Below are 26,837 nucleotides of genomic sequence, written 5' to 3' on the forward strand. Positions count from 1 at the left end.
AAAATTATAATGCTGGCTACAGATGTTTCCCAGAGAAGGTAATAACCCTATGACTACAAACTGCTGCAGATTGCAAGGTGGCACAACATTCAAAGTCTCCTTGTTAACAGTGAAAGCTCTAGGCATAAAAAACATACGTAAAGTGAAGAAATTCTTAAAAACTGCAGTTTCTTAGAGAAACTGATGTATTTCTTCAGGGAAAAAAAAAAAAGTCATTTGCAAATGCTCCAAAGCACATTTTCTCAGTGTTCCAACACTGAGTTACTTGTGTACAGAAAAATACTTTGGCCAAAAAAAAAGAAGAGCAAAAAAACCACACCCACATATAAGTTGAACAATGGATAATAATTTCATTGCCACCAGTAAAAACTGTCCTAGAATTAAAGAAATAGAAAATATGGATTTATTTTTCAAGAAGATATTCCCAAGGTTTAAATTATTTCAGAGAAAGTAAATTTAAAAGAATCTTACAGTTTTTGTTCTTTTGCCTTTGTCTTTTCCATTGTTTTCTCATAGGCTTTTCTCTTCACTAAAGGTGAAGGTTCAGGTATCTTCTTCTCTGACAGAGATGACTGTCTAGAACTAAAGCAAGAAGCATCATTATCTTACTTTACAGCCCTTTATAAAGTTGCTTTCTTACATTAGCTATCATTCTCCCACTCAAAAGACTTCAAACTTGAGTGTGCTTAATCTATTATTATTGCCTCTCTTGAATCTACTGAGTCTATTCTAAATTTGTTCTCATGTTTTAATAGTCACATAAAGTACACCAAATTTATTACCTTTCACAGTTCATCAACATATCAAGAGCCAGATATTGAAAATGTATAGAAGATCTACTGATTCAATAACAAAAGAGGTTAACCAGAAGAACTTTAGTAGTTGGAGAAGGTATCTCAAACTGAGACTACAGAAAAGAAGGAATTTCTGATTGAGACCTTAATTTCAGATTCCACAACTTTCTCTCATCTACAACAGACCACTTACAAATGCAAAGAGCAGAAAAATCGTAACGACTCTTACCTATGAATTAAACTTTTCACTAACATGTTCATTAGTTTCAACATCAAATTCAAAATTAGGAAGTGGAGGAAGAAGAAGAGGGGAAACAGGATACACACCCTCTCTCTGTATATGCTGGGCCAAAATGTATTTAAGAAAGTAAAAGTCCTGGGGTCATAAGGCAACTCCTATGCTCTGCCTGGTAACTACGTCTTTCAGCTAGATGACGGAATCCTGGGTTCTAGTCTCCACTGCCATGGCTGCCTACATGTCTACTGCATAGCTACTAGATTAAACGAAACACACTGGGAACTGCAACCCAAGCTCCTCTGCCTCACACCAATGTCCTGCATACACAACAAGGAGCCAGCTCCCTCTTGCTTACTCTCCACCAACCCCTTAAGTCTTCCATTTCTGGTTCCGCAGTAACACATCTTCAAGTGTAAAGTGAATTTTTTTTGAAGGCCTGGAAATGAGGGTATTCTCCTAAAAATGCAGGAGTTTTGCTGTAATGAACTTCCTAAGCATAGATGTAAAACAGATGCATCGTATCAGTGACTTTCGGGAGCAAGACGCACCTTATCACAGGTTTCCAGTGCCCTTTTAGATGTCCAGGATATCAGAGACATCTGAATGGAGGTGGCAAATATAACAACACCTAGAGGAGATCCACCCTCTTCTGAAGAGACAAGGTGGGTATATCAAAGTATCTAGAACAGCACTAGCCATCTTCATAAATAGAATTCCATCGGAAGTGACTGCTGGACTGACCACTGCCTGTGGGCATTAAGATGACTCTCTGAATCATCACAGACCTGAGAAAACAGCTAGAATCCCAGAGTGGAGCAGTTGGTACATATGCAGACCCCTAACTTTGAATGGGGAGCTACACTCCAAAGCGTAAGCGTGAAATCAAATTTCTGGTGGCTTGAGAGCACGCACTTTTTGAATGACTGTTACTACATCCCTAAATTCCACTTAAGGAGTGGCAAAAGGGAGATAGCATTTATTGCACATAGGATCACATTCTGCTCCAGAATGCATTTTATTGTAACAGATATGACAGCACTACAGGCTCAGATAGGAAGTTCAGGTGGATCACAAAGATGACCTTTCCTCAACAATGACCAGTGACTAGCAAAACTAGTAATACTGTAGAAAGTATACTGTGTTCTAGTTGTGAAAAAGCATTATAAACTACGGTGAGGGAGTCACTGGAGACTGACTGTGGCAATTTTTAATCACTTATCTGCCAAAGCACGATCAATAACATACTAAAATATGTGAGGCCTACCGCTGAGTGAATTGATTTACTGACAGTGCACAACTGTATAATGCTTCCAGAGTACAGTTTTATAAAATCCTGTTTAGTCTCATTGCTAGTTCACTTTCACAAATGGATACACCCTAGAAGAGGGAGCAAGGTATTACCTGAGTGTTGGATGGCCAGGTCATAACACTTGATGCTTTTAAATCTTGAAGCTTCAAAAGTCTCTAGTGATCTCACACTAACTGCTGAAACAGGTAGGTTTCTCCACCTATCCTCAGCCCAAGAGCACTTTTTCCAAGCAGATTCTACTTGTAAAATGCACTGAAGCATGGGTTAATAAATGCTGTCAGCAGTGTTTCACTGTTCATGTTTGCCACCTCAAGCACATGCTAGAAAAATGTGGTACAAGTAATACAAATTGCAAGTGTACATTAGATGGAGGCTGCCGTAAAAATTTTATGCAAATAGGACAGATGGATAGTGAAAAATGCCTAATTCCCGCATCTTTAACATGGAGATAGCTATGGGACACAGTTTTCCCATACCACTGAATGTGTCAATTCATTCAGTTCACGCATGAGTTTGTGCAATATAAGCACTACTACCTAACAAGTCAATGAAAGGTTCCTAGCAGTGAATGGCTGAAAACAACAGTGATATTGGTAGATATAAAAGGGAAAGCAAGAGCAAGTGAAAAAAAGCATACAAGAGCAAGAGCCTGAGAGAGATACTTGCTGGACCCAAAGGAAAAAATAAAATTCCTAATTTTATTGGGTATGCAGTAATATTTTCAACTAGTAAAACTGTTCTTCAGATAAGTGTAGCTTGCAAGTAGAAAGGAATTTTGAGGATTCATAGTATCCCAAATTTTGTTTTAACTTTATACTTGCATGCTTGGTTATTGTACAGAACTCTCCATTTTAAACATAGTCCACACAAAATGTTTCTCAGAAAGATTTTACCCAATTTTTAGGACCATATACAGGTACTATTACTGCACTATATAATGTTTTTCTTTTCTTTATCTCTCTGCTGTTCTAAGCAGATTCTCACTACCTCCCTAGAATCTGCATTTCCCATATCATTATTAAGCAAAATATCCAAGGTAAAAGATGATTTTTTTCCCTGCTATTTAGAAACAAGACTACACTAATTTCACAAAGACAAAACAACTTAACAGCAGCTTATTCGATAAAAAAATCATATTATTTACAACAGTGTATTTATACTTTCTAGAGTCGTGATGGTAGAACAGAAGAAAGGGCTTTGTCAGTATTATTTAATAAGCTTCAAGTACATCAACATCCCATGTAAAGTTAAAATAACAGGTTATAAGAAATTGGCAACATGCATTTTTAAAAAGCAAAAGATAATTAGTACAGCGTGGCCAAACTTACATGCTGCCTATCTTAGAAGGTAAGCCAGATGGTGGGGGAATAAACTCTCTGTCCCTAGCAGAAGTATCACTTGTGTCAGCAGTCACCCCACTTTCTTGGGTTTCTGCAACAGTCGTAAGAGGGCCAGGCAAAGTAGAGTCTGTAGCACTAATATCAGAGCCTAAATCACTGCTGTCTGCATACAGTAGTTCCATCTGAGTAGTGGTTCTCCGGCGGGCCTGGAAACAAATAGAAGCCAAGTTGTGATTTAAACATTTCATGGTATGTATTGGAGTGCTACATTTAAGCTTACCGTTAACCGGTAATTAGCATCCCACTCAATTCATCGGGCAACTACCTTTGGAAACTCAATTGTGGAGCTTGCCTGTACTTTTTGGTAACAACACAGAATGCAAGTCAAATTCAACAGCATGAAACATTGATTTGGCAACTGTTTAAAAGGATATCCTCGGAAACCAACTCCAAATGCCCGTCAATATTACAAAAGTACAATATTACCCTCTTAAGGTTTATCTAAATTAAATGTTATTATGCAGAGGAATAAAGCAAAGTGCGAATTTAAATAGCTACAATTATATTGGCATAACTTCTCACATTGATACTGATGCTTATTCTGATATAAAAATGTCTGCTTCTAACTTAGTTTACGTCACTCCAGAAGTAGTTTAAGCCATGACTAAAAATTCACTAGGCTTTTCAAGCATTTGAAGACAACAGAAAACTTCATAAAGGAGCTGAGCTTTGTGCAACACAGTCATTCTTAAACCACTGACCATACATGTTAGGTGTCTGGCTGCTGCTGTGGAATTAAGATCTATTCCTCAGGGAAAGAAAGGCCATGGCAGGGGTGGGGGGAGACACACATCCAGTCTGAGCAGAGCCTTTACAAAAATGATGGTCACATGCTTTATTTTATGCCAACATTTTCAGACCAAACTTATTCGGTCTGCCTGCCCAAAGAGCTGCAAACTTATGAATGCTATCAGAAATGTGACAGCCAGCTTAGGTATATTCCTCCATTGCCAACTGTAATTAAGATCCTGAAGGTCAAATATCTATTTACTTTATAAACTTCCTTTACAATTCTACAATCACAGAAGCAAATCGCATGCGATAAGCATGTTCCCAGTTCCCAATGGTATCAATATTAAACTGCAACCTAATTAATATTAAACTGTAGATCTACTCAGGTTTGGAATGCTAATAACTGAAGAAAGTATCTCTTCCTAAAACTGTAAAAATTCAACCACAAAATATTGAAAAGCATATCATTGCTTCTTAAGAGAGGAGTAGCACGTGAAAGCATATTATATATGAATCATATAAACAATTCCCCTTCAATTCTCCTTTTGCATGTCTTCATTCATTAATGTCTCAACAGGAATGCAAGAGTGTCCCCCAAAGGTGCCATTAAAGTGTTAATTATAATTATTATTGTACAGCCTACCTTGCTTTTGGGCTTGACTTCACCACAAAGCTTCATGAGATCTGAAGACAATGAACTGTAAGAAAAATTGCAGCACGGTGAGAAAGGAAACAGTCCATATTTTTGCAGAATGTATATTTTTATTTGATGCTTTTTTTCTGCTGAATTGGTGGATGAAACGGAACAAAACCACTTCAGAGGTATTTTCTAATGGATACACAATGAGTTTCAAAAAAAAGCAAATAGCAGTTATTTTTCTAGAACCAGATCCAGTTACCTAGTTAACAAAAATTGCTCACCTTCCTTCTGCCCCAGGACTATGCAGTGGGGCATCCTCATCGGTACTATCTTCCAAATTTTCTAGAAAATTTCCAAAAGAATAATGTTAGTCAGTTCATCTACACAACAAGATTTGCAGCCTGTAAGTGCTATACAAGACAGCTCAGAAAATGGCTGACAATTTTTCCCCTCAAGAAAAGAAATGCAGATAAACTGCCTACAAAAGATAGGAATTTTCAAAATAGCTTGACTGTTTGCTGGCCAGTTCCCACTGAATTTTCCTGGTATCTAATCTAAGATTTTTCATACAGCCTAAAGAAATGATACACCTAAGCACATAGTGCCATATGTGGTTCTCTACTGTAGCACAGCAGCAGGGATGACAGACAAGCAGAAATAAATTCTAGAAGGAAATCTGGAATAAAGACAAAAGATAAAGCAAAGGAAATGTTAACTGCAAGACATAGAGGATGAAAAAAATCAATGGACAGTAAGAATGTCTCTTCCCCCTTTTTTTTTGTAATCATACTGCTCTAGGATAGAATCAGAGCAGATATATATATATATACACACACACACACACATATATATGTGTGTGTATGTATATGTATAAAGAAAATAAAATCCTTTCTTAACCAGCTAGTGAGCTTAGGCTCAGCTTCAGCTTATATAGAATGGCATCATTTGGGCTGAGGGGAAGCAAGCGCTTGATCAGCCTATAAGCACTTAGGTTTCAGAACAGGATGATAACACCATTTAATACTACAGAACAGCTTCCTAAAAAAGATTAATTGTATTGAGGTTAATCATAAAAAGAAAGAAGCTGTTAAGTAGAAATGCCTCTGAAAGAAAATGGGTACACACACCTGTTCACAAATGAGAAAACCAGCATGCATGTCACACACTAACACTATCAAACATCAGATTAACATGTCTGCATGCAAATGGGGCAAAACATTAAGTTAAATCAACCAGTACAGGGCATATGTACAATCAGTTCCAAACTGTAAACAGTTTTAAATACAAAGCTTGTATTATAGAATTATGTACCTATGAGCCAGAAATAAAAAAGAACTGAGCCCCTGCGTTTTGTGAAATTGTAGGAGAAAACTGATCCCCTTATTTGCATTTTATTCTAATAACACATTCTAAATGTAATTTAAGAATATCGGTAATACACTACTGCAAGCAAAGTCCCTTATTTTGAACATATTTATGTAATTTTAAGGATTAAATAACATCCTAATGAAGTTCCACTACATCTCTTTTTTACTATTAGAGATACTTTAAATGTATTTATTTAATTTCTGACAGAAGGGAGATACCATATGTAAGGCACATAATCAACATATTTGGTACCCCCTATTAAAATAGTTTGTCCGTGTACACATTTTAAATCTTAAGTTCATGCTTTGGAGACAGGGAGGAAAGAAACAGTCTCCAATTGAATTCTGAGAGGGTATGAAGAAAATATAAAACAAAATGCTGCCTTCTTGTGCATGCTACATCTTAAAATGCTGCCTGGAAAGTCCAAAGTATACATCAATCTAACACCAACAATGCACTTCAGAGGTATTCAACTGCTGTATTAGTTTAACAATGTAATTTTATTTATCAAAAATATAACAGTATTACAAAGAAATCAGTGTAAAGTAATAGTATCCCCAAGTTTCTTCTTTTGTCTCTTTCTGGATCTGAGCCTACATTAAACCTTTTACATATATGTTATTACTCTGTCTTCTGCAGAAAAGGGGATCTACAATACTTTTCCCTCTAGCAAGACACCAGAGCACCATCAGTAAAATGTGCATTTCTTTTTAATATATGATTCATATGAGGGTGATGCTACTTCATGTACTTGTCACAAAGGACTTGCAATCCACTTTTACAGGTAACATCAGAAAGTAGGTGGTGTGGGACAACCACAAAAGACAAGATTTCATTTGTGCACTGTGGGTTCACACTCATGGGAGCTGATGCGTTGTATTAGTATTCTTCTTGGGTTTTTCTGCAATCAGCACAGGAAGACTGTGGGAAGCCCCCAAGTAGAAATCAGCACACAGACCAACAAGAAGAAATGAAAAGAGGCAGAAGAGCAATATCTGCGTGAAGTCCTAAGTGAGAGGAGATGAAAGGTTAGTGAAGGCAGTACTGCTCATGAGGAGTAGCAGAGATGACCAAAGAACAGCAGAGAGCTTTGAGAATGAAAATAAGCAGAATGCAGGGGCAACTGGTGTGAACAACACAACCACAATGCACAGAACAACACATTTCATCCCAGGAAACAATATTCAACTTGCTCTCTCAAGCTCTGCCCATACATGACTGTGAGTCACATCTGTGAATGTCCAGATGTCACGAATGGGAAAGAAAAGCAGTTCCCATAATGCTTTGGAAAGGAGTCACTCCAGTAACACTTCAGGATCCAGCTTCATGGTCATGTTCCCTCTTCACAAGAGCAGATGGGACAGCAGACAGCAACTGGTTTATCCACACACAAGGTAGGTGTGCATTTGAAGCCCATTCTGTGGGTGAAAACCTAAGCCTGTGATGTACTTTGCTGCAAACTGAGACCTTCTGATAGGTCTGCACCTTACCACAGATACACAACTGCATAGCAAATGCCCAAACTTCTTCAAATCAAATATGTTCAAATGGTTAAGAACTTACAGTTTTCAGAGCTGAAAGGAAGAATCAAGGGAGCAGTTCCCAAGCAGCTAATGAAAAGCACCCTGGAGGTGCAACTATTCTGCTTGGGATGGGGCTGACTGGGTATTGCTGCTGAGGTCTCAGGCAGCCTGGTGAAATCGGTCTCAGCAGCTCCTGCCACCCACTTCCACCCCTGGGAACAGTGTCAGGTTAGCAGGGAGCTTCTGCACCAACAGAGTTCCCTGAGGATCGTCTGGCACTTCCCAGCCTGGAAGCCTCACTTGAACAGTTCCTGAATTCCCTGCAGCTCAGAAGGTTTAGCCACTAGTGATCTACAAAACACAGACTATCAACAGTTTGGATTTCAGTGTGGACTGAGGTTAGTACAGCACATTCGGTTTAGATACACCCACAGTGAAGTTTCCTTCCTATAAAGTGTTAACATAGTCCTGAGTGGCTTAGGAGTTTTTAAAGCCTCAGTTCATGCCTGCAAAGTGTTAAAAAGCTTCTTTAATGAGATATACTCAAACAAAATTTTCATGATAGAGCTATTATTTCAATGCGTTTAACAAGTGTCTTTTCACTGTTCCAGATGCTGTTAATAAGTAAAGCCTGTCCACAGCTAAAGAAAATGCAATGCTAACTTCCCAGAGAAGTGTTGCTCTCACTCAGATAGGGGCTTAAAAGAACATAAAGACTCTATTCTATTTTATATTCTATGTTTATATTTTATATAAACTATGATACTAATAACAGCTGATATTCCTGAATAAATACTAGCCATATGAAACAACATGCTCTGAGGCAGATCTCCAGCTGCTGTCACCTGTCAGGATGCCAGTAAAGCTGTAACAGTTCACACGAACTTATACCACATGATCATCTGTCTGCTTTAAGGCAAAGTCTTGTACTTTTGGAATGTTTCAGATGTCTATGCAAACTAGCACAGGACAGCTTAATGGGATTAGAAGTATCACAAGACTATACAAAAGGAGTTTTTGTTGACATCAGGAACATTTCTGTTAAGCTTCAAAGAGCCAGTTTTGTGTTCGGGAGAAAAGGAGAGAAGGAAAGTTGTGTCATTTATTTGAGAGTCATTTAAAAGCAGTAACAGTTATAGATCCCATCTCCTCAAAATTAGTGAAGCCAGTAATTGAACCCAATTGAAAAAATGAGATAGAATCAGCGTTCTGTAAAACAATTACATTACAAAATAAGCTATCTGTAAAAGGTTAAAAATAAGATGCATGTTAAGAATTACTTTTTGTCAAACAAAAAAGATGATTTCAATTTTCCACAACTACAGCAGTAATATATCATGAAATAACCTTATGTAGTCTGAACATATTATAGGTTCACAAACAATAATTCAGAAATTTGATCTACAGCTCTACTTACTGTGTGCACTTCTTAACTGTTAAATCTAACTATCATGAGGGCTACAGGTGGTATCAGAAAGGAAGCAATGCTTTGTAAGCCTGTGATAATGAGTACATTTACAGAATAACACATGCAAACTTCACACGCTCACAAATTCTAAGATGCACCAGTTAGTGAACATGAATTAGTAACTCATGCAGCTGTATCGTACACAGAAAGCTAAACATACTTACCCAGTGGTATGCTATCTAGGTCTGTGTAAACAACAGCAACAAGGAAACAAAAGCAACACTCCAATCAAAACATATCCATTTATAAAAAGAAATAAAACAAAAGTACCCAAATGTATCCTATATTTTTCTTAATATCATCTCATGAGAAATAGAATAGATGCCGTAACAGACATACAATACCACTTTCAAAATCACTAATGTATTATGATTGAATAGGGTTAAACATGTAGAATTTTATAGTCAGAAGTGAAAATTGTATCAAATTGTAAGTGCATAGTCTTTTATTAAAAAAAACAAGCACAATATTTGAATTTAAATTCTCAATAATGAAAAGATTCATTATTTCCCACATTCCACTGCTGAGCAGATATACTTAAAAATGATACGCATGCACATCGATTGTGAAATAGAGTTCAAATATAAGATGTTACAATACAGCATCTATTCAGAAAAGAACAGCCTAGAATGCCCAGTACAACATGCGTGAAAGGCAAACATGGCATGCAGATAACTACTCAAAATATAAGATTCCAAAATTACCTTGCAAAGCATGACCCAGCAAAGCATCAAGCTCAGGATTTAACTCCGCTTTTTCTTTTAGCATATGAAACAGCAGTTGGTTTTGAGTAGCGCTAGTAATTTCTGTCTGCTTAAGACGTCCTTCAAGAACTTTAATCTGAGCTTCTTTCTGGGCTGCTTGGAGACCCTAGGAGAGAGAAAACAAATAAAGAAAAAGATGACAAACACTTTAACACAACCTTTTAATTAGTTACAAAATGAGAATTGCCAAAACTTTTTAAAAACTAAGAACACAAACAAGAACATATACACCATAACTTTCCTTTCATGTCCTAATGTCAAATATTTTTTTTGAGTGACTCATTTAGTGCTCATTTAACTTACATTCCTCAGTCTCTACTTGCAAACATGCATCCAGTGTGCATCCAGTCAGCATGCATCCATGATAACTCAGACATGAGTCCCAAGCACAATTCGTAGACTTTTTGCATATATTCAAGACCAGCAAGTACCTGAAAATCAACACCTTAATTTTTCACAAATCAGTACCCTTTTCTATCTATTACCTATCTGGAATAAACAAAAAAAAGAAAAAAAAAAGAAAACCCAGAAGAGTAACTTTTCCTACAGAACCACTCAGTGAACATTGAGCTTTTGCTGAAAGTTCTCAAAGGCTACCTTAAGAAACAATCCATTCTAAGGAAACTTCCCTAGACTCACGGATTAGTGAGACTTCTTTTAGCTGGAGAAAGTATAGTCTAGAAAATTTATAGAGGAGGCCCTCCATATAGAAGAAACAGGGGAAAGGTGAAGGTACAAGGCATCTTCTGTGAGTCTTGGAGGATAAGGAACGGCTTTGAGTACTAGCACTTGAAAAGTAAGCGTGTAACTACAGACTTACATTTCAGATTTTGGGTAAAGAACACAGCAATAGATACATTTTGCTTGTGGAAAAAAACAGTAAAACAGAAAGCAGGCATGACCAACTTTGCAAGAAGAGACAATTTCAGTTTTTCTGTATGTTAATTACCTATCAGAAAGAGGAGAAATCTTCACATAATGCTTTTTTATCATTATAAGAAAAGCTGTTAAAAGGTAGAATAAGTCAGAGACGCTTCTCTCATATACTAACTCTGCTGTAAGGAAGCTGGCATCCAATCAACCCATCCAAGGGCTTGGAAAAAAAAAAAAAAATCAATAGACTGAAGTTTGCAGATGCCAATAGGATTATTGGAATATAGATTTTTTTAAAAAAACTTCTTTTTAGAGTGCCTTAGCCTGCATAGCGATGGATCAAGCACACAAAACAAGAGGAGAGACTTGCTCCATGGGACTGAGCCAAAGTCCATTTCAGTAGCCTGGAAATCTTTCACTCAACTCAGTGACACTGAACATGGAAGCATTCCTCCAAACAAAGAAAAGCTGGAACAAAAGCATGTGATACATGTGTGCACATGATTACAAACCACCAAATACTCGTTTTGAAAATATTATTTCCCAGAGTGTTAAGAAAAATCCCATCTTGCTCTACTGAAAAGCAGAAGTCTTACTGAAGCGTGCCATGGATCAGCAAATTATCCCACTTTGAAACAAACAAAAAGAAACAGCTCATATTTTTAAGAAAGTGGCTGAATCAGTATCCTACAAACATCCTGAGCCTACTTTGGAAGGCTCCATTAGAAGCCTACTTTCTTTTGGTTTTAAAGACAGTAATGAAAAACATGAGAAGACATTAGCTGTGTGATTACTAATTACCTCATGTTATTCTTATAACAGCACTAACTTCTGGCTGAGAGAAGTGGGGTCTTCTGGGGGATGAAAGCAACACACTGAAGGTGATAACAGCTCTCAGATGCCTTCACACTGAGAACCAGGACAACTCAACAGTGCTGGCCAGCTTTGCTTTGTCCAGCTTACTTTCCACAGGTTAAAATTCACATTAGCCAGCCTGTAAATCAGCACAGCCCTGCTCCTGATAAACGGCATAGTCTTGGCACACAAATATTTCACTTCCTCCATTACCTTATTGATACCCATTGTGAGGAAGTGATCAAGCAAATATCGAGCTTCTGTCAAAGTGCAAGCATTGATCACTGCTGTTACATCCAAGGTCTCTCCTTCTTCCTACACATGCAACAATAAAAACAGTCAGATGGTGAAAAAAATGCATCTTTTTTTATCACTACATTAATCGTAAAAAATAGAAACAGTGAGGATGTTGCAACATCACGTAATTCATCCCTGGGCATCTCCAAACCATGCCTGTCAGATGCTTTTCCAACCTGTTCCGCAAACATTCCATGATGCAGAGTCTGCAGCCTTCCCAGGCTCTTCAATGCTTCTGTTTCTTTGGTACCAAAAGCTCTTGTTAATCTCTAACCCAGATCTTTCCTTCTATAAACTAACCTCATTGGTACTCACAGCGGAAGCAGAAAAGAGTGTATTCCTTTAGTTTCTGCAGCTCCCATGTGTTTGAAGACTTTCCCCCTAGTCTTTTCCTCTCCAAAATAAATACCATTTTGTTCCAGTTATTCTCACCAGTCAGTATATATCACTCTAGCACCCTTTGGAATAATTAAGTCTTTTGTGTTCACTACTCTTTTAATGATACTGTAAAGCCCTGTAACACTGCACTATGCTGTCTAAAATTCAGGGTACCCTGATACTAGTAGAGCGGTAAAGCTGCTGGTGATGTAACATGCATTAATGCACAAACTAGCCTAAGGTGGGAGGGGGAGAACTCAATCTCTGCTTTATAAAAGTACTAGTAAGTATTACAGTGCATGGCAGCATGAAGTCCAAACAGGGATCTAGGAGATTGTATCTGGTGGATTCTTCACACTAGATCATGTATGCTATGATATACATTATAAGAGTTTTCACATCTGGGTTTCACTGCTTTTGATAACATTCAAATTTCTACATCAGTCATAACAGATAGTTACCATACCTTCACCTCATTTATTAAATCACTACTTGAAAAGTCAGTCCCAAACAAGCAGCAGCTTTGCTTGAAAAGTCTCCCTTAGTAATAGAAAGTCATTGTTTCATAACAGAATATATAACCAAACGTAAGAGGGCAGATACAATAAAAGAATGTACATAATGTTCACATATAAAAAGCCTTAAATATATTTAAAGTATGCAAAAACAATATAAGGGAGTAGAAGCATAACAACAGCTGCAGGAAGAGTTGGTACCAGTTGGTAACCTTCAGTCCCAAACATCATATTAATTTAATGCCAGTAGAATAGAAAATATCAGCTTTGACATTTAAATGTATTGCAATATCAACTTGCATTAAACAATACTCAGATCTGAAACTCTGAAAATTCAGTTAAAAAAGATGCTCATTTCAGATTTCACTTAACTTTTCACCAATTTTTACCTCCTAGTTCAGCAGTTATACAACCAAAACAAAATTCATTTCTAAATGAAACCATTCTCAACACTAGCACAGTTGCTTTGGTTTTTTTCCTCCTTCTCTTCATTTTACCATTAGTTGCAATAATATTTGACCTACCTTTGCTTCTTCCATTTGCATAATGTTTGCTTGGCAGTCAGAAATGCTGTCATTAATGTAGTCTATGTTCGCAGTTAGTGATTCCATCTCTTCATTTATGTTTTGGACATTTCTATCTGCTTCACTGCCATACCCTTCCTTGATGAGCTTCTCCCTTTTCTTTGAAAGCTTTTCTCTTCTTTTTGTAAGTTCTTCACGTTGCTGTTCTCCCCAAAGACATAATATTACATAAAAAGCAATGAGTAAACACTTAAGATATTTAAGTGCCTTTTTGTTCATTTTGTTTTCTTTTTCTTGCTATCATTTATATCAGGATTTTTGCAGCAAGAAGTAAGTTAGGTGAATATATGAACATATCTGTACATCATCCCATTAATGTGTTTTTATTTATTACTATGCATAGTAATCCCATGGTCCAAAAGCTCACTGGAGCTAAGAGCTTCTTCATTGACTGCAATAGGGTGCAAGTCACTTTGCTTATACCAACTTCAGAGCAATTCATTTACAGCAAATGTAAATGTACCGCTCTCTCTTTATTTAACATGACCATATACCCAAGAGTGAACAGCACATCACCTACCGTAAGTAATCTGTTCATATCTGCTTCCATATTGGAAATGGTCATCCGCTGCATAACGATGTCAGTCACTCTTCGTTCAAGTAACTGCCACTTCATCCTGGCTGCCTTTGAGGAGTAAACTCTGCTTGTCACTGCTTTCCGCTGATATTTCTTTCTGTGATAAATTCAAGAGAAACATACAGCTGAGTGAAAGCAAGTAGTGAAACACAAATTTGAATATGGAAATGATCAGGCCAGAATACTTTTTTTTACAGACAACTTAAGAATTTCTTGCAGTTTGTCATTGCACCAAACACCTGTCTGCACTCAACCCTGAACTCCACTGCACTCTGTAATATTTTGCATTTGAAAAACAGTTAGCAAAAACTGTGGCATCTTATATGAGGCACTACAGAGATCAGAAGACACCTAAGAATCATTCTCTATTAAGCAAAGAAATCTGCTTCAAACCACAGTGGAAGGTCATCAATAAATCCAGTATGTTTTTTCCAACAATTTTTTTCATGCTTAAGAACACTGTGGACATCAGACCAACAAGAACATTTCTTTAAAAACAGGTGAACTGCATTTTGAAATTCTGGGGTTTCTTAATGAGACTTGTCTTTTAATGACATTTCACATTATTCCACACTGTCTTAAATTCATAAAACTCAAACTGCATTTCCAATATTGCCCATTTTATGAGCATTACTTGACAGCAGTTTGAAAAATATCAGCTATTACAATATGTACCATCACAAGATTATATGCTATAAAGTCTATGCAATTTTCAGGGTTTTTTTTAGAAAGACCTAAACAGTTTTAATACTTACCCTGTTCCATTTGTTGCAGTTACAGATAATGCTTGAACTCTTGCAACAGGAATTCTCATCTTCTGCTGTGCTGCTGTTCTCGAACCATCATACTCAACAGATGAACTAGAACTTGGTTCTTGAATAGGATGGTCAGGCAGACTCAGTTTTCGACTCACTTTCCCTGCCACTCTGTCAGACAGAGGCCTTACTTGCCGACGAAGGGCTGTAACCTGGAACAACAGAATGCAAAAACACAACTACCTCTCCCTGAAATCACAATATCATTCTGTTTTCAAATATACATTAATGTTTTACCACAATACCTCTTCTGTTTTGCGACGTAGGATAACTTCTTGATTTCTTTTCTGGGCTTCCAGAAGCTTGAGCTGATGCTGTGAAAAAATACAAACAGCACATGATATTATCACTATCATTTGCCAGAAGTAATCTATTGTATAAAAAACAAAACCATTACATTCTAATACAAGTTTGCAAAACTATTGTGAAATGAAGTGGTCCAGTCACAAAGTTTTCGCGCTCTTTCTATGACAAAATGTTTCAACATAGTAATTCTCTATCAAAAAGAACACTTGTGTGTGGTAAGATAGTAGCAACAGTTTTGCCAAGATTCACAAATAAAATAATGTTGATATTCACAGTTAATAAGCCTTCTATTTTCCATTGCATTTATCACCTGAAACTAAGAACTGAGTTATGACAGAAGTCAAAACAAATTAGGTGTATTTTGACTGATGAAAATATTTATGTAATGTCTGCCTGCATATATGCAGGTCATACGCCTGCATATGGGTGCACATCATAATGATAAATGCGTACTCCAAATGAGTTCTTTATCTGTTAAATCACCTCTCGCTTGCGCTGTTCCTTTTTAAGCTGTGCAATCTCTCTGTTTCTTCTAGATTCAGTCATTCTAGCTTTTTCCTGCTCTTCTTTCATTTGTTTCATCAAGCGAACCTGTAAAAAAGTCATCACAAATGTATTTAGAAAAGTTGTTTACATTCAAGTGTTATTCCCTCCCCCATTCATATGGAAATTTTTCTTCAAACTGCCATCTTCTAGTATTCTACCTGCTTTTAGCAATTTACGCCCTCAATCCAATTTGTCTTCTTCACTCAGTGATGAGTAACACATAATAAGCAGTGCAAGCTTCGCCACATTTGATACAGTAATTTCTGTTCATTAAAGCTAAAAGGACCCCCCCACACACATATAAGAGTAGTTTAGTCTTCATGTCTATTCTGTTTTCAGTCTTCTGAACAGCTGACAGCAAGGACCTGGTTGTCTGGTGGATAAATACACAGGTGATCTCAACGCATTTTCCAGTGAAAAAATACTCATTACACAACACTTCAATATACTGAAATATACCTTGGTTTTCTTCATCTCTGTCACCTCCTGCTGCAGTTTTTTCAGTTGCTTTTCATACTGAGACTGATTTTTAAGCAAACGTGCATGTTCCTTTTGAGCTGTTTGAAGTCTCTGCAGTTCTTTATTCATGGCTTGGAGTTTCTTTTCATACTCTGACTTGATTTTTTTTGCCTTTTCTTCTGAATAGGTCTCCACAGAACCTGAAGAATAAAATGGAATTCTTATGTGCTTTTGATTAGGACATTTTCACTTTGTCAGCCACAGCTAATGACTCCTTCCTCTGCTTTTAGTATTATCTACAATATGTTCGAAAGATTTCATTTGCATCTAGCCTAGTTCCTGTCTCCTGCACTGTTTCAAAATCTCCATCTTGTATGCCTTCTTGGATAAAGAGATCAAGTATTAACACTTTCCTTCTGATTTCTTTGCACTGGATAACAAATATCTGAGTACCTGAAGACACAGATACACGCATAGCTGTTCACACATTATGTACACAAGATTATCAGAACAGCCAAACTGGGTCCAAAGAGCCATCAAGCCTAGTATCCTGTTTCTAATTGGCACTGATCAACAGGGAAGGTGTAAGGAAGAGTAAGGGAACAGCAAAAACATATAAAATGTGTAGGTATGACATATATATAAGTATATAAAACACCAAAAAACACTTCCCCCAGTACACTCCCATATCAGGTTCATGGTCCCACAGAGGCAGAGGCACCGTGTGCAGCAGACATCCCACATGTACCTCAGCAAGGTAGCCTCACTTTTATCTACTCCTCTTCTAGGTCTCTGTTTTATGCAACTACAGACATATGAAAACTTCCAAGTGTCTGGAGAAAATAGGAGGTACCCTCAAACATTTGGGGCTCAGAACTTCCAGAGCCAGAGCTAATTTTTTTTATCTCCTTAAACCAACCTCTCCTTAAACCTTGTTAATTCCTAACATGCATGAATTCCTACAGCAAAAAGCTTCAAACCTTAGCAACATCTCTGCTTGATCTGAGCCTACAACCTGCTAGATTCATTCAATGCCCCTGCACATCGCACCAAAAGAAACAGGAAGCACTCAAGCGCTACTAGCATCTCCATGCCACGTACAGATCTCTATCATGTACACTTCCCTCAGTCAATTCTCTTCCACACTGAGAAGGCCTAACTTAGTTTTCATTCAGAAAAGCCATTCCAGACTTTTGATGGGGGAGGGGGGAGTTGCCCTGCTATAAATGTTTTTCAGTTCTATTCTCTCTCTCTTGAGCTTGGTAGGGGCAGTAAGGGAGGGGAGAAGTGCACACACTGTTCAAGGTGTGAGTAAGCTACAGATTTTACACAGCAGCATAATGATGTTTTTCTACACATTCCTTTCCTAATAATTCTTGGCATGCAGTTCGCTTTTCTGACTGCAGCAGACCATGAATTCCCTTCAGCTTTGCTGAATTCATTACAATTGCAGGTATCAAGTTCACCATTCTTTCTTCTTAACACCAATACATATTCAAAAAAGTTTGGACAATAAATCATCTGCGAAAGGCAACTTTGACCCTCGTTCATATTTTATACAAGCCAAAAGAAAGGAGAGAGGGTAGAGAGGAAAAGTTCACGGATTAAGTAAAAAGAAAATCAGAGCTCCTAGAAAACTAGAAATGCTCATTAAACCAGATCAAATGCCTGCCAGGACCCACCTTTTAAAAATTCTTTTTCTCAATTCTGGTAGAAACTAAGATGAGCAAAGTGAGATTCATTGGCATTATGGGTACAAACCTGTTTCTGTTTTCTGAAATTTCTTACCACACTTGCAAAAGGAAACAAGGGAAGTAGCAGACAATTCAACTTGAAGATCTTACACAATATTTAGATTTAAATAAAATTGTACTTCTTACCCAAGTTTTGAAGAACCTGATCTCTTTCAAGTTGAGTGTCTCGAATCTTGTGTTGTAGCATCATTAGTTTCTCTTCATACTGTTTTTTCAGGGTTTGCAGTCTTCGCTGGCTGTTCTCTAGCTCATCTATCAGTTTTTGCTTAATGGCAATTTCACAGGTGATATTAGCCAAGTCAGCTTGATAATTTTCTAAAATAAAGAGATTTAGGGAATTAAAAATGAAGATAACAGTGAGGACCACATAAATGTCACATCAATACCCGCTGCAATATTAGGGTTATTTCCTAATATGTAACTGTACACAGAAGAGTTCTACACACAACAGAAGGCAGCGAACTAAACCATTATCTGCAGTTCAGGAAAAAAGTCTCCCCCATAAACACTCTCCATCCTAGAACTAGGAAAGGAGAGACAGGTCTCTCTCTCATTGGATCGTAGTTGCCTATATGTTATAATTATAATCTCAACACCAACAATCTGTCCTTTCCCACAAGAAAGTTACATTGGCTGCCAAGCTTCAGTCACCTCAGAGCTGGAGAATAACTTTCATTCATAAACCCAGCAGGTTATAAAAGGAAAGTTTGACTGTTGGCAGCCTCCAAGGGGAGGCTCTCCTTTCTTTAGCTCTTAGAAAAATACAGCCAAATTCCTGAGGAGAGAGGAGCTGGCTCATTCAGGGAAGTGGAATGATGAAAAGAAAGAAAAAAATAGGAGGAAAAGGTAATGAAAAAGGACTAATCAATTTGATAGGTTTATAATAGCTCAAATTAATTTCTTTGGTCAAATGGGTCCTTGTCTTGCTTTATGATTATGTGCTCCAGAATGAAGATGTCAGTCGGGGACTTTTTTTCAGGTTCTGCAACCCCTGCTAATTGTTCTTCTGACTCACAAACAAGGAAGAATCCACACGCTTTGCTCATTTGGCCCAACTTGCATTAGCTGAGTTGCTGGTGGTGCTGTCTCTGACTCTGTACCAGTCCTGATTTGCATGCCACGTGTATGCCCACTGTTGATGCTTCTACATAAAAAGCCACAATCTCTGCAAAATGAGGAAGGCCGATGGAGTTCCAGCCTCCCAAAATTAAATTCTACCCATTTCTAAATCACCCAAATGGAAGCTAAAACTCTGGTTATAGTCTTGAGACGTAAAAATAACCCTGTACTTAAACTTCATACTTTGGATATTCTGACTAAGAAGTGTGTTATCAAGTATCCTTCTGTTCCATATTAAGTGGCAGTATGAACACTTGATCAGACGCACATTAAATACTTTAGGGCCATAACCAACAAAGAACTCACAGGACATACAATCCACAGAGCATTATGGCCAGTGGGTTGCCAAGATGCTGTCTTGCCTAACAAAAGAAAAGAAATAACAAACAGTACATGCACCAAAACTTCTACAAAATTTTGCACTGACATCACCTTTTTCATCAGAGTCAGAATCCGATTCATCTGAGCTTTCAACAACTTCCATGTCATCTTCGTCCTCATCTTCTTCCTCTTCTTCATCTTCATGATCACTTACTTCCTGAATTTCTTCCTATAAAATGTATGCAGTGTAGAGGCATTAAAAATATCGACACTTTTCCATCCCCCATTCACTTGTTATTATCACTGGGAAGCAGCAGCATTCATCTGATCCATTCCCAGTTTCCTTGAAAATCTTTGAACAGACATCAAAGGACAAATAAACCAAAACAATAGCTTTTAAATACTTACTGCTTCCAATTCATTATTCTCTCTCTCTGAAGTGCCTTTTTCATCTTTCTTCTCCTGCTCGTTATCTGTGTTCTCCTCTTTAACACTAACAGAAGAGGCATAGAAAAGAAATATTCACAAACTCAAATTCAGAAACTGTGAACACTTCCCATCCCCCAAAACAATAACTCAAAATTCCAACTAAAGATGAAAACCAAAGTGCCATCAGCCAAAGGTACAGAGCTTGGGCATGGGTAAAACACAACTTCCAGACTCCTCCAGATAACAAAATAATGCTCAATTACTCTTACATAATCTTAGCTTGCACAATAGTGTTAACAATTGTCACATTGTTTCACACTGTATTGCAAAGTTGGGACAACCAAAATACAAATCTTTATCTACTACAGCAGTACCCATTTTGCATGGAAGTTGTAGTGCACCCAGACAAAGCAAGAACATTGTGTGCAAGTATAACATACACATCAACTGATATTATTGCACTCTCAAGCTATAACAGAGTCTACCATGCTTATGATCATCTGAAAAATTAGACATAAACCTTAAGAAACAATATCCTAATTTATCACATTATAACTGCTCTTTGGATCAGTTATCTACCTGGACATCAAGGGAATGCTCAAATAAGCATTGATACACTAACAAAAAGAATCAAGAAATACTGAATTTTTGTAATAAGACTGTCTGTCTCAAAAATAAACTTTTCCCAAAGATTAAGATTACATTTTAGTACATTTCCATGCTTCTGGGATTTAAAACTGATTTAAATGTCAAGTACTTTTATATTCTCTCCTTTCTTGACAACCTGAGCTGTAATGATGGCTTATGAAAATTACAACAGTTTTTTTTAAAGGATTGGTGAATTAGCTATTAGGAGGATTCTTTAAGTACACAGCTGAGATGCCACATGCAAATGTTAAAATCCAAAAACTGATGGTACCCTGCAAATTATCAGGGATCAAATGTCCGTCTCTCTAGCACTGCACATGCAAAACCCAAACCATCCCAGATAGATAGGAAATTGTGATAGAACAGAGTTAGACACCCTGGGGGTAATAATTATGAAAATGTGATTAGGATCACATAACGTGGAATCCATCTCACACAACTTCAGCCACCTAAAAGTTTGGCAAGTCTGTGCAGTCACTGCTCCGGCAGGTAAGTGATGCCCCAGAAACCCACATCTTCCTCCATGACAAAATAATCCACACAGCAGCCCGCAAGGCTGGAAGCAAAAGGCTTGACCAAATTTATACAGGAAATAAATGTCAAACGAGGAACACAGAACCATGCAATCTCATTTCCAGAGGTTCTCATCTCACCCAGTCCACAACATATTTTGTTTTATATTCGCTAATAAGCCTATGTGTTAGCAGATCTGAGCTGCAATCTGGATGCAGATTGGGACAAATCCTCAGTGACCCTTCTGCCCATACACAGTCCAGAGCTCATCACTACAGAGAACTTGTCTTCTGCCTAATGAAGGGGAGAAGACAGGAGGAGGGAGAGCCAACAGTTGTGGCAGAGAACAGCAGAGAACAGTACAGACAACTGTACTGTTTGCCTGCATTTGCAGCATGCTGTATAAAGAAATGCAATAGTTGCAACTTTAATCCTAAAAATCAATCCTAATACTTCTTTACAAAATATTTACTTTATAGGATAGAATTTTAAAATTCTTATTCAGGTAAAAATTATACATAGTATTTTAACAGTTTTTAATATTTTATTTCCTATAGTCCCTCTTCTTAACATGCATGCTACTAATCATCATTCTGCATGAATGCAGATTTTTTTAGATCAAAGTAGACAGTTGAAAAATAAAAGCTCCTTTAATTTTTAAGAACAGTATTTAATGTTCATAAAGGTGATCCTTCTCCTTTTAGAGCCTTCAACTTCACCGCCCTTTGTGACTAACTAATTTATCTACTACCTTGGCTGAAAATGAACTGAAAGAGTGGTCAAGGCTTCAGTTGTGTGCTTGCAAGAGATCAAAGGAGCTCTGAGCAAACTTAATTGAAGCAGGAAGGTTCAAGACCATCTAGGTCCTAAATGCCAAATACACCAAAGTGATATACTACTACTGTAGTATATTGCCTGCAATACATTTCATATCATACGAGCTTCTACACCTTCCTCCTGCCTTTCATTCCATGCAGGCTGTGCAAGAAAGAAATGTGCTTAATTCTGTAGTGATTCCCACAGGTGCCACCACCCCACAACCGCTTGCCTAACACTGCACAATCCCAAAGCTAACCTCCGTTCTACGAGGGAGACTTCTTCCTGTTAAAACATTTGTTGAAACGCAAAATAGAGAACAGAGTTTTGATAGCTAAATGAACTGCTCCTAAAGTACTCATGAATCTACCCAACCTCTTTTCATGTACAATAACCGATTATTGAAATGACAGTTAATTAAAAACCTGGGAAATATTCCAACCTTCTTTCTTCTTGACTGCTTTCCTCAAGTTTCTGTAGCCTTCAAAAGCACGAGGTACAGTATTGGAAGGCCAAGCCAATGAAGGACAAACCAGACAGTGAAAAGCAAAAGTGATAAGAAGGTAAAAAAAATGATATATGAGCTTGGGGAGTTTAAAATGGAATTTTAAAAGATATCATCAAGAGACAATAAGTTGTAAAAAGGTAATACATTTTGCACAGTTGGAAAGCAAATAGAAAACAAAGAAGAAGCATTTGTAGGTTAACTAATCTGTCACTGTCAACTACTATAAATTCAGGTTAAACTAATGAAGAAGTTTTAGATATAGAAAATATATTTCATTTTGAGAATTATTTCTAATGGGGCTTCAAAAACTCTGAGTTCTAAAAACATTCTTTTCTTTTGCCACTTAAAAAGCTAAATACTTAAGATCGGCAGGACATAAAATATTGAAAACTTCAAAAAGTTCTATCTTCGAACCTTATGATGAGGCTATATATCCTCAGGAACATATCAGGACACAAAAAACAATGCATTAGTTTTATATATGCTGACAGTATATTGTAATAGAAAATAGTAGTGAGATTTTTTTGTAATAATATTCTAAATCATATATTCTGAATATAATCCATGTAAAAAACTGCTAACTATGATTTTTTTTTAATAAAAAGCAGAAAGTTGCAGTTTATTTGTCTGGGATTCAATAAGTATATGCCAATGATTGCTTGTTATTTTAAAAAATTAACAAAAAATAGACATCAGAAGCAATGAAATGGACAAAATGTTAGTACTTTTACTTGCCATTTTTATTCTTTAACAAAGGGGGTGTAGCAATAAAGAAATGTCTGCATGACTTGAACGTAGAAATTACTTCCATTTCAAGAACTATTACCTCATGTTCCTAATATGAGTTAAGTTCTGAGTTAGAGCTTTTTCTGCCTTTCTACTTCCCACTGCCTGCCTTCTTATTTCAGTATCATTTAGGAGCTAACATGCTGAACCCCATGTAATTATATCACTAATTTAGTTTATTAAAGGTTAGGGATGTCAAAAGACAGCAGTCAAAAAAGGTTACAAGATATGTAAGTCTGATTAATGATTGAAAGCGGCATGGATGATTTGCTCCAGGGCTTCTTGTGTGTAGGTCACAGTGTCTGTGTAACACTCCAATCAAGCATGTCAGTATTTCAGTAACCAAAACATTACTGCTGTGCAAACAGCTTCTGATAGACAGTATGACAGATGCTTATTGAAGGCTACAGATATAACGCAGTACATGCCTGCTGCACATTCAAAAACCAGCACTTAGCTGTTCAGGCTACCTCACAACAATTTAGATAAATTACACATATTTAAACATCATGCACCTTTAATCTTACTGACCCATAACCAGGAAGCAAACAGATGAAGAAAGGTAGTAGATGGGGCAGAACTATTAACTAGGCTTCCCAATCCAATTTTAACAGGAGAATGCTAGTCAGCTGACTTTAAAAGAATGACTACTCTAAAAAGGAAGCGCTAGTACAGAAAAGCAGCTAAATGCCTGTAGAAGACAGAAGTAGAGCAAAAAATCCCTACCAAACTGCAGGGTAATTTGTCCATTTGCAATACATACCCATTGCCAAATTCTAAAATTGCAATAGAAGAAAAATTTAGAATGGTATTTCCTGAGCACAGGATTTGCATTTCATTAATTGGATAGAAGCATTCTACAGTTAACAAGTACAACAGGCCATATGTATAATCCCTCAAATTCTAACATTTCTTCATTTCCAAGGAATTTTCCCCTAATATGTGCATCTCAGAAATTTATAAATATTTATTACCAAGCAGGTTGTAGATGGGCCATTTGAGCTTTATCAGCACTCTAAAGACCATGATCCCATTCTACAGAACACCAGACTGGCTTAAAAATGGAGGTTAGACCATCAAGAGGTCCTTTCCAACTGAAATTATTCTATGATTCTCTAACTTCTAGGATATATAACTGATCCCAAATACAGTTTATGATAAGTAGTCCCTACTACTGGATCAGACCACTGGGCTACCAAACTCACAAGTTTATTGTCCTGGTGTAAGCTGGTGTGACTGGCTACAGTTGTCTCTTTCAGAAAAAGGACACCCACACTTTTTACTTAATATGTATGTGGGGTAAAACTTCCAAACAGTTTCTTCAAGTAATCATCTCCTGCAATAATGGATATTAATGGCTATATCTAGTAATCTTTGTTAGTTTTCTGGACACCACCCTGTCTAGTACTAGATACTCAGGCTCCAATCTAACAACACATTTCAATGCATGCTTAACTTTAAAATGTGTGTTGAACCACATGGAAGGAAGTCTCTCTACTCATACATTCAGTTGTAGTACATACTGAAATGTTTGGCTGAACAGAGGCCAGAGCATTCTGCTGATTTCACTTAATACTTTCTCCCCTCTAGTACCTACAAAAGTGAGACAAAACAAACAAACAAACAAACAATCTAAATCCCCATAAAAGCACAAAAGTTTACTGAAAAATGAGATGCAAAGAAAGAATCTAGTTAAAGTGTTTTCTACAAGTGTCAAACATTCCTGTGGTGAATGAATTTATGGATATAGGACCCAAATTTGCAGATCTCACTACCCCAAAGCTTCCTTCTAAGTTAACTATTTCAGGCTTGTACTGTTTTAGTTTTACCGTTAACTTGTAGAAGTCTGAAGGGCCACTAGTAGAAAAAGTAATAGATTAGAAGGATGGAGAATTTCAAGGCAAAAGAAAAGATCTCGAGGGAAATTCAAAGTTTTAGAGTAAATGAACAGATCCTTGCTGTATTAACTGCTGTCTGAACAGGCATTTATATCAATGTCTATGAGCATTTTAGTAGATGAGGAACTGGACAGCAAAAAATAGCAAAGCATGGTTTTGCAGTGAAGTAGGAAACATCAAATTAAAAACATTCATAAAAGCAGAAGAGAGAGAAAACAAAAGAAGCCATTCCAAGAGCTACCAAAGAACTCCCAGCTATTCAGAATATCTTTTTTTCCAGAAAGCTGTTTCGTTCAGTTTCAACACACAGTAGCTAAAATATGCTTTTAATTTTTTTTCTTTTGGAAAACGCCTATTGAATTTCAGACGCATTAAAAAAAATAATTATGGAAACTATCTGTGCTTTTACAGTTGTGCAAAATTATAAAACATATAAAAATTTATTACATCAGAGACATTCATTCTACAAATACTGCATTAATTTGTTGGATGAGAAGATACAACAGAAAATCACCTACAGTTTCAATGCGTAAAAGGATTTGTGGGAACAGTCATTTAGGATTCAAACCCACAGCAACAACAAATGAATTTTAAAGTCTCAGCAGCTAGGTAATGTACCTTTTAACTAATAAAATATAAATAAATAGCATTATAAAAGAGAAAATTTCATACACCACCTCTTTTTCTTTTTCCTTTCTTTTTTTTTCAATTTTTCTAGGTCTTTCTTGGCTATGTCTAGAATTTCCATCGTCTCTTTCTCCGAAGAAAGCATAGAAGTAGAAAATGCTGATGGTCCACCAAAGTATGCGGATCTTGTTGAAGCTCTTGACAAGTTGCGTCGAAGATTTTCGTTGACTGCTTCACTTTCTAATAATTTTGCTCTAAAAAAAAAAAAAAGAAAAAAAAGAAAAAAAGGGTTTAATAGACCACGAGTTATAAATATTGTTAACATATGACTAGTATACCTGCTTAGTATCTCTATCTGCAATGATTATCAGTTTAAAAACAAACTGCAAGCCATCAGAAAATACTGAAGTCTGAAGAAATACAAGTCCATGAAATTCCCTGATCAGACCATTTTATACAATGTCTATGTATATTATAGACATAGCATATATATGTATGTATGTATGGTTTAGGGTATATGCATGTGTGTGCGTGTGTGTATACATTCTATATTATTTAGAGTGTACATATGTATATATACATTTTATACACATAAATATACACACAAATACATACAGCATATACAGATATGTACATACATTTTGCAAAGGCTACAGTATTATATAATACTAACACTAAGTAGGAATATGACAATTAACTCTTCTGCATGATAGAGCTCCAAGAAATATAGAAAGAAAACTATCTAAAATATTTGTTTTCTTTTTTAATTTAAAAGGACAGCAGATGTACAACTTTTTTTTTTTTTAAACTAAATTTGCAACAAGCAGTTTCTTAAAACTATCATTTATACCAGGTTATGAAGTTATCATAAGATAATGGTTCCAAACTTTGCTGCCCCTTGAGCTACAACACCAAGTTATCACCATTATTTAGGCAATAATCTATTTTCGTGTTCTATTGTCAGCTTCACCTTTAAT

At 36.7% G+C, this 26,837-nt stretch overlaps 1 protein-coding gene across 1 annotated transcript in view; it reads right to left on the reverse strand.

The window, feature by feature from the left end:
• KIF21A (kinesin family member 21A) overlaps positions 1-26,837 on the reverse strand; it is a 63,560-nt gene that overhangs the window by 17,270 nt on the left and 19,453 nt on the right. The window contains exons 10-27 of the mRNA XM_026087129.1: positions 25,911-26,114; positions 22,484-22,522; positions 20,044-20,128; positions 19,747-19,864; positions 18,322-18,510; positions 16,442-16,641; positions 15,920-16,027; positions 15,376-15,444; positions 15,071-15,282; positions 14,259-14,412; positions 13,679-13,879; positions 12,178-12,279; positions 10,177-10,342; positions 9,637-9,657; positions 5,395-5,455; positions 5,117-5,171; positions 3,670-3,887; positions 472-582 (exon numbers count right to left, since the gene is read on the reverse strand). Coding sequence (XP_025942914.1) covers positions 472-582; positions 3,670-3,887; positions 5,117-5,171; positions 5,395-5,455; positions 9,637-9,657; positions 10,177-10,342; positions 12,178-12,279; positions 13,679-13,879; positions 14,259-14,412; positions 15,071-15,282; positions 15,376-15,444; positions 15,920-16,027; positions 16,442-16,641; positions 18,322-18,510; positions 19,747-19,864; positions 20,044-20,128; positions 22,484-22,522; positions 25,911-26,114 — 2,313 coding nt within the window. The remainder of the gene's footprint in view (positions 1-471; positions 583-3,669; positions 3,888-5,116; positions 5,172-5,394; positions 5,456-9,636; positions 9,658-10,176; positions 10,343-12,177; positions 12,280-13,678; positions 13,880-14,258; positions 14,413-15,070; positions 15,283-15,375; positions 15,445-15,919; positions 16,028-16,441; positions 16,642-18,321; positions 18,511-19,746; positions 19,865-20,043; positions 20,129-22,483; positions 22,523-25,910; positions 26,115-26,837) is intronic.

This window comes from Apteryx rowi, unplaced genomic scaffold (genome assembly GCF_003343035.1).
Source record: "Apteryx rowi isolate R43461 unplaced genomic scaffold, aptRow1 scaffold_703, whole genome shotgun sequence".
Classification (NCBI taxonomy): domain Eukaryota; kingdom Metazoa; phylum Chordata; class Aves; order Apterygiformes; family Apterygidae; genus Apteryx; species Apteryx rowi.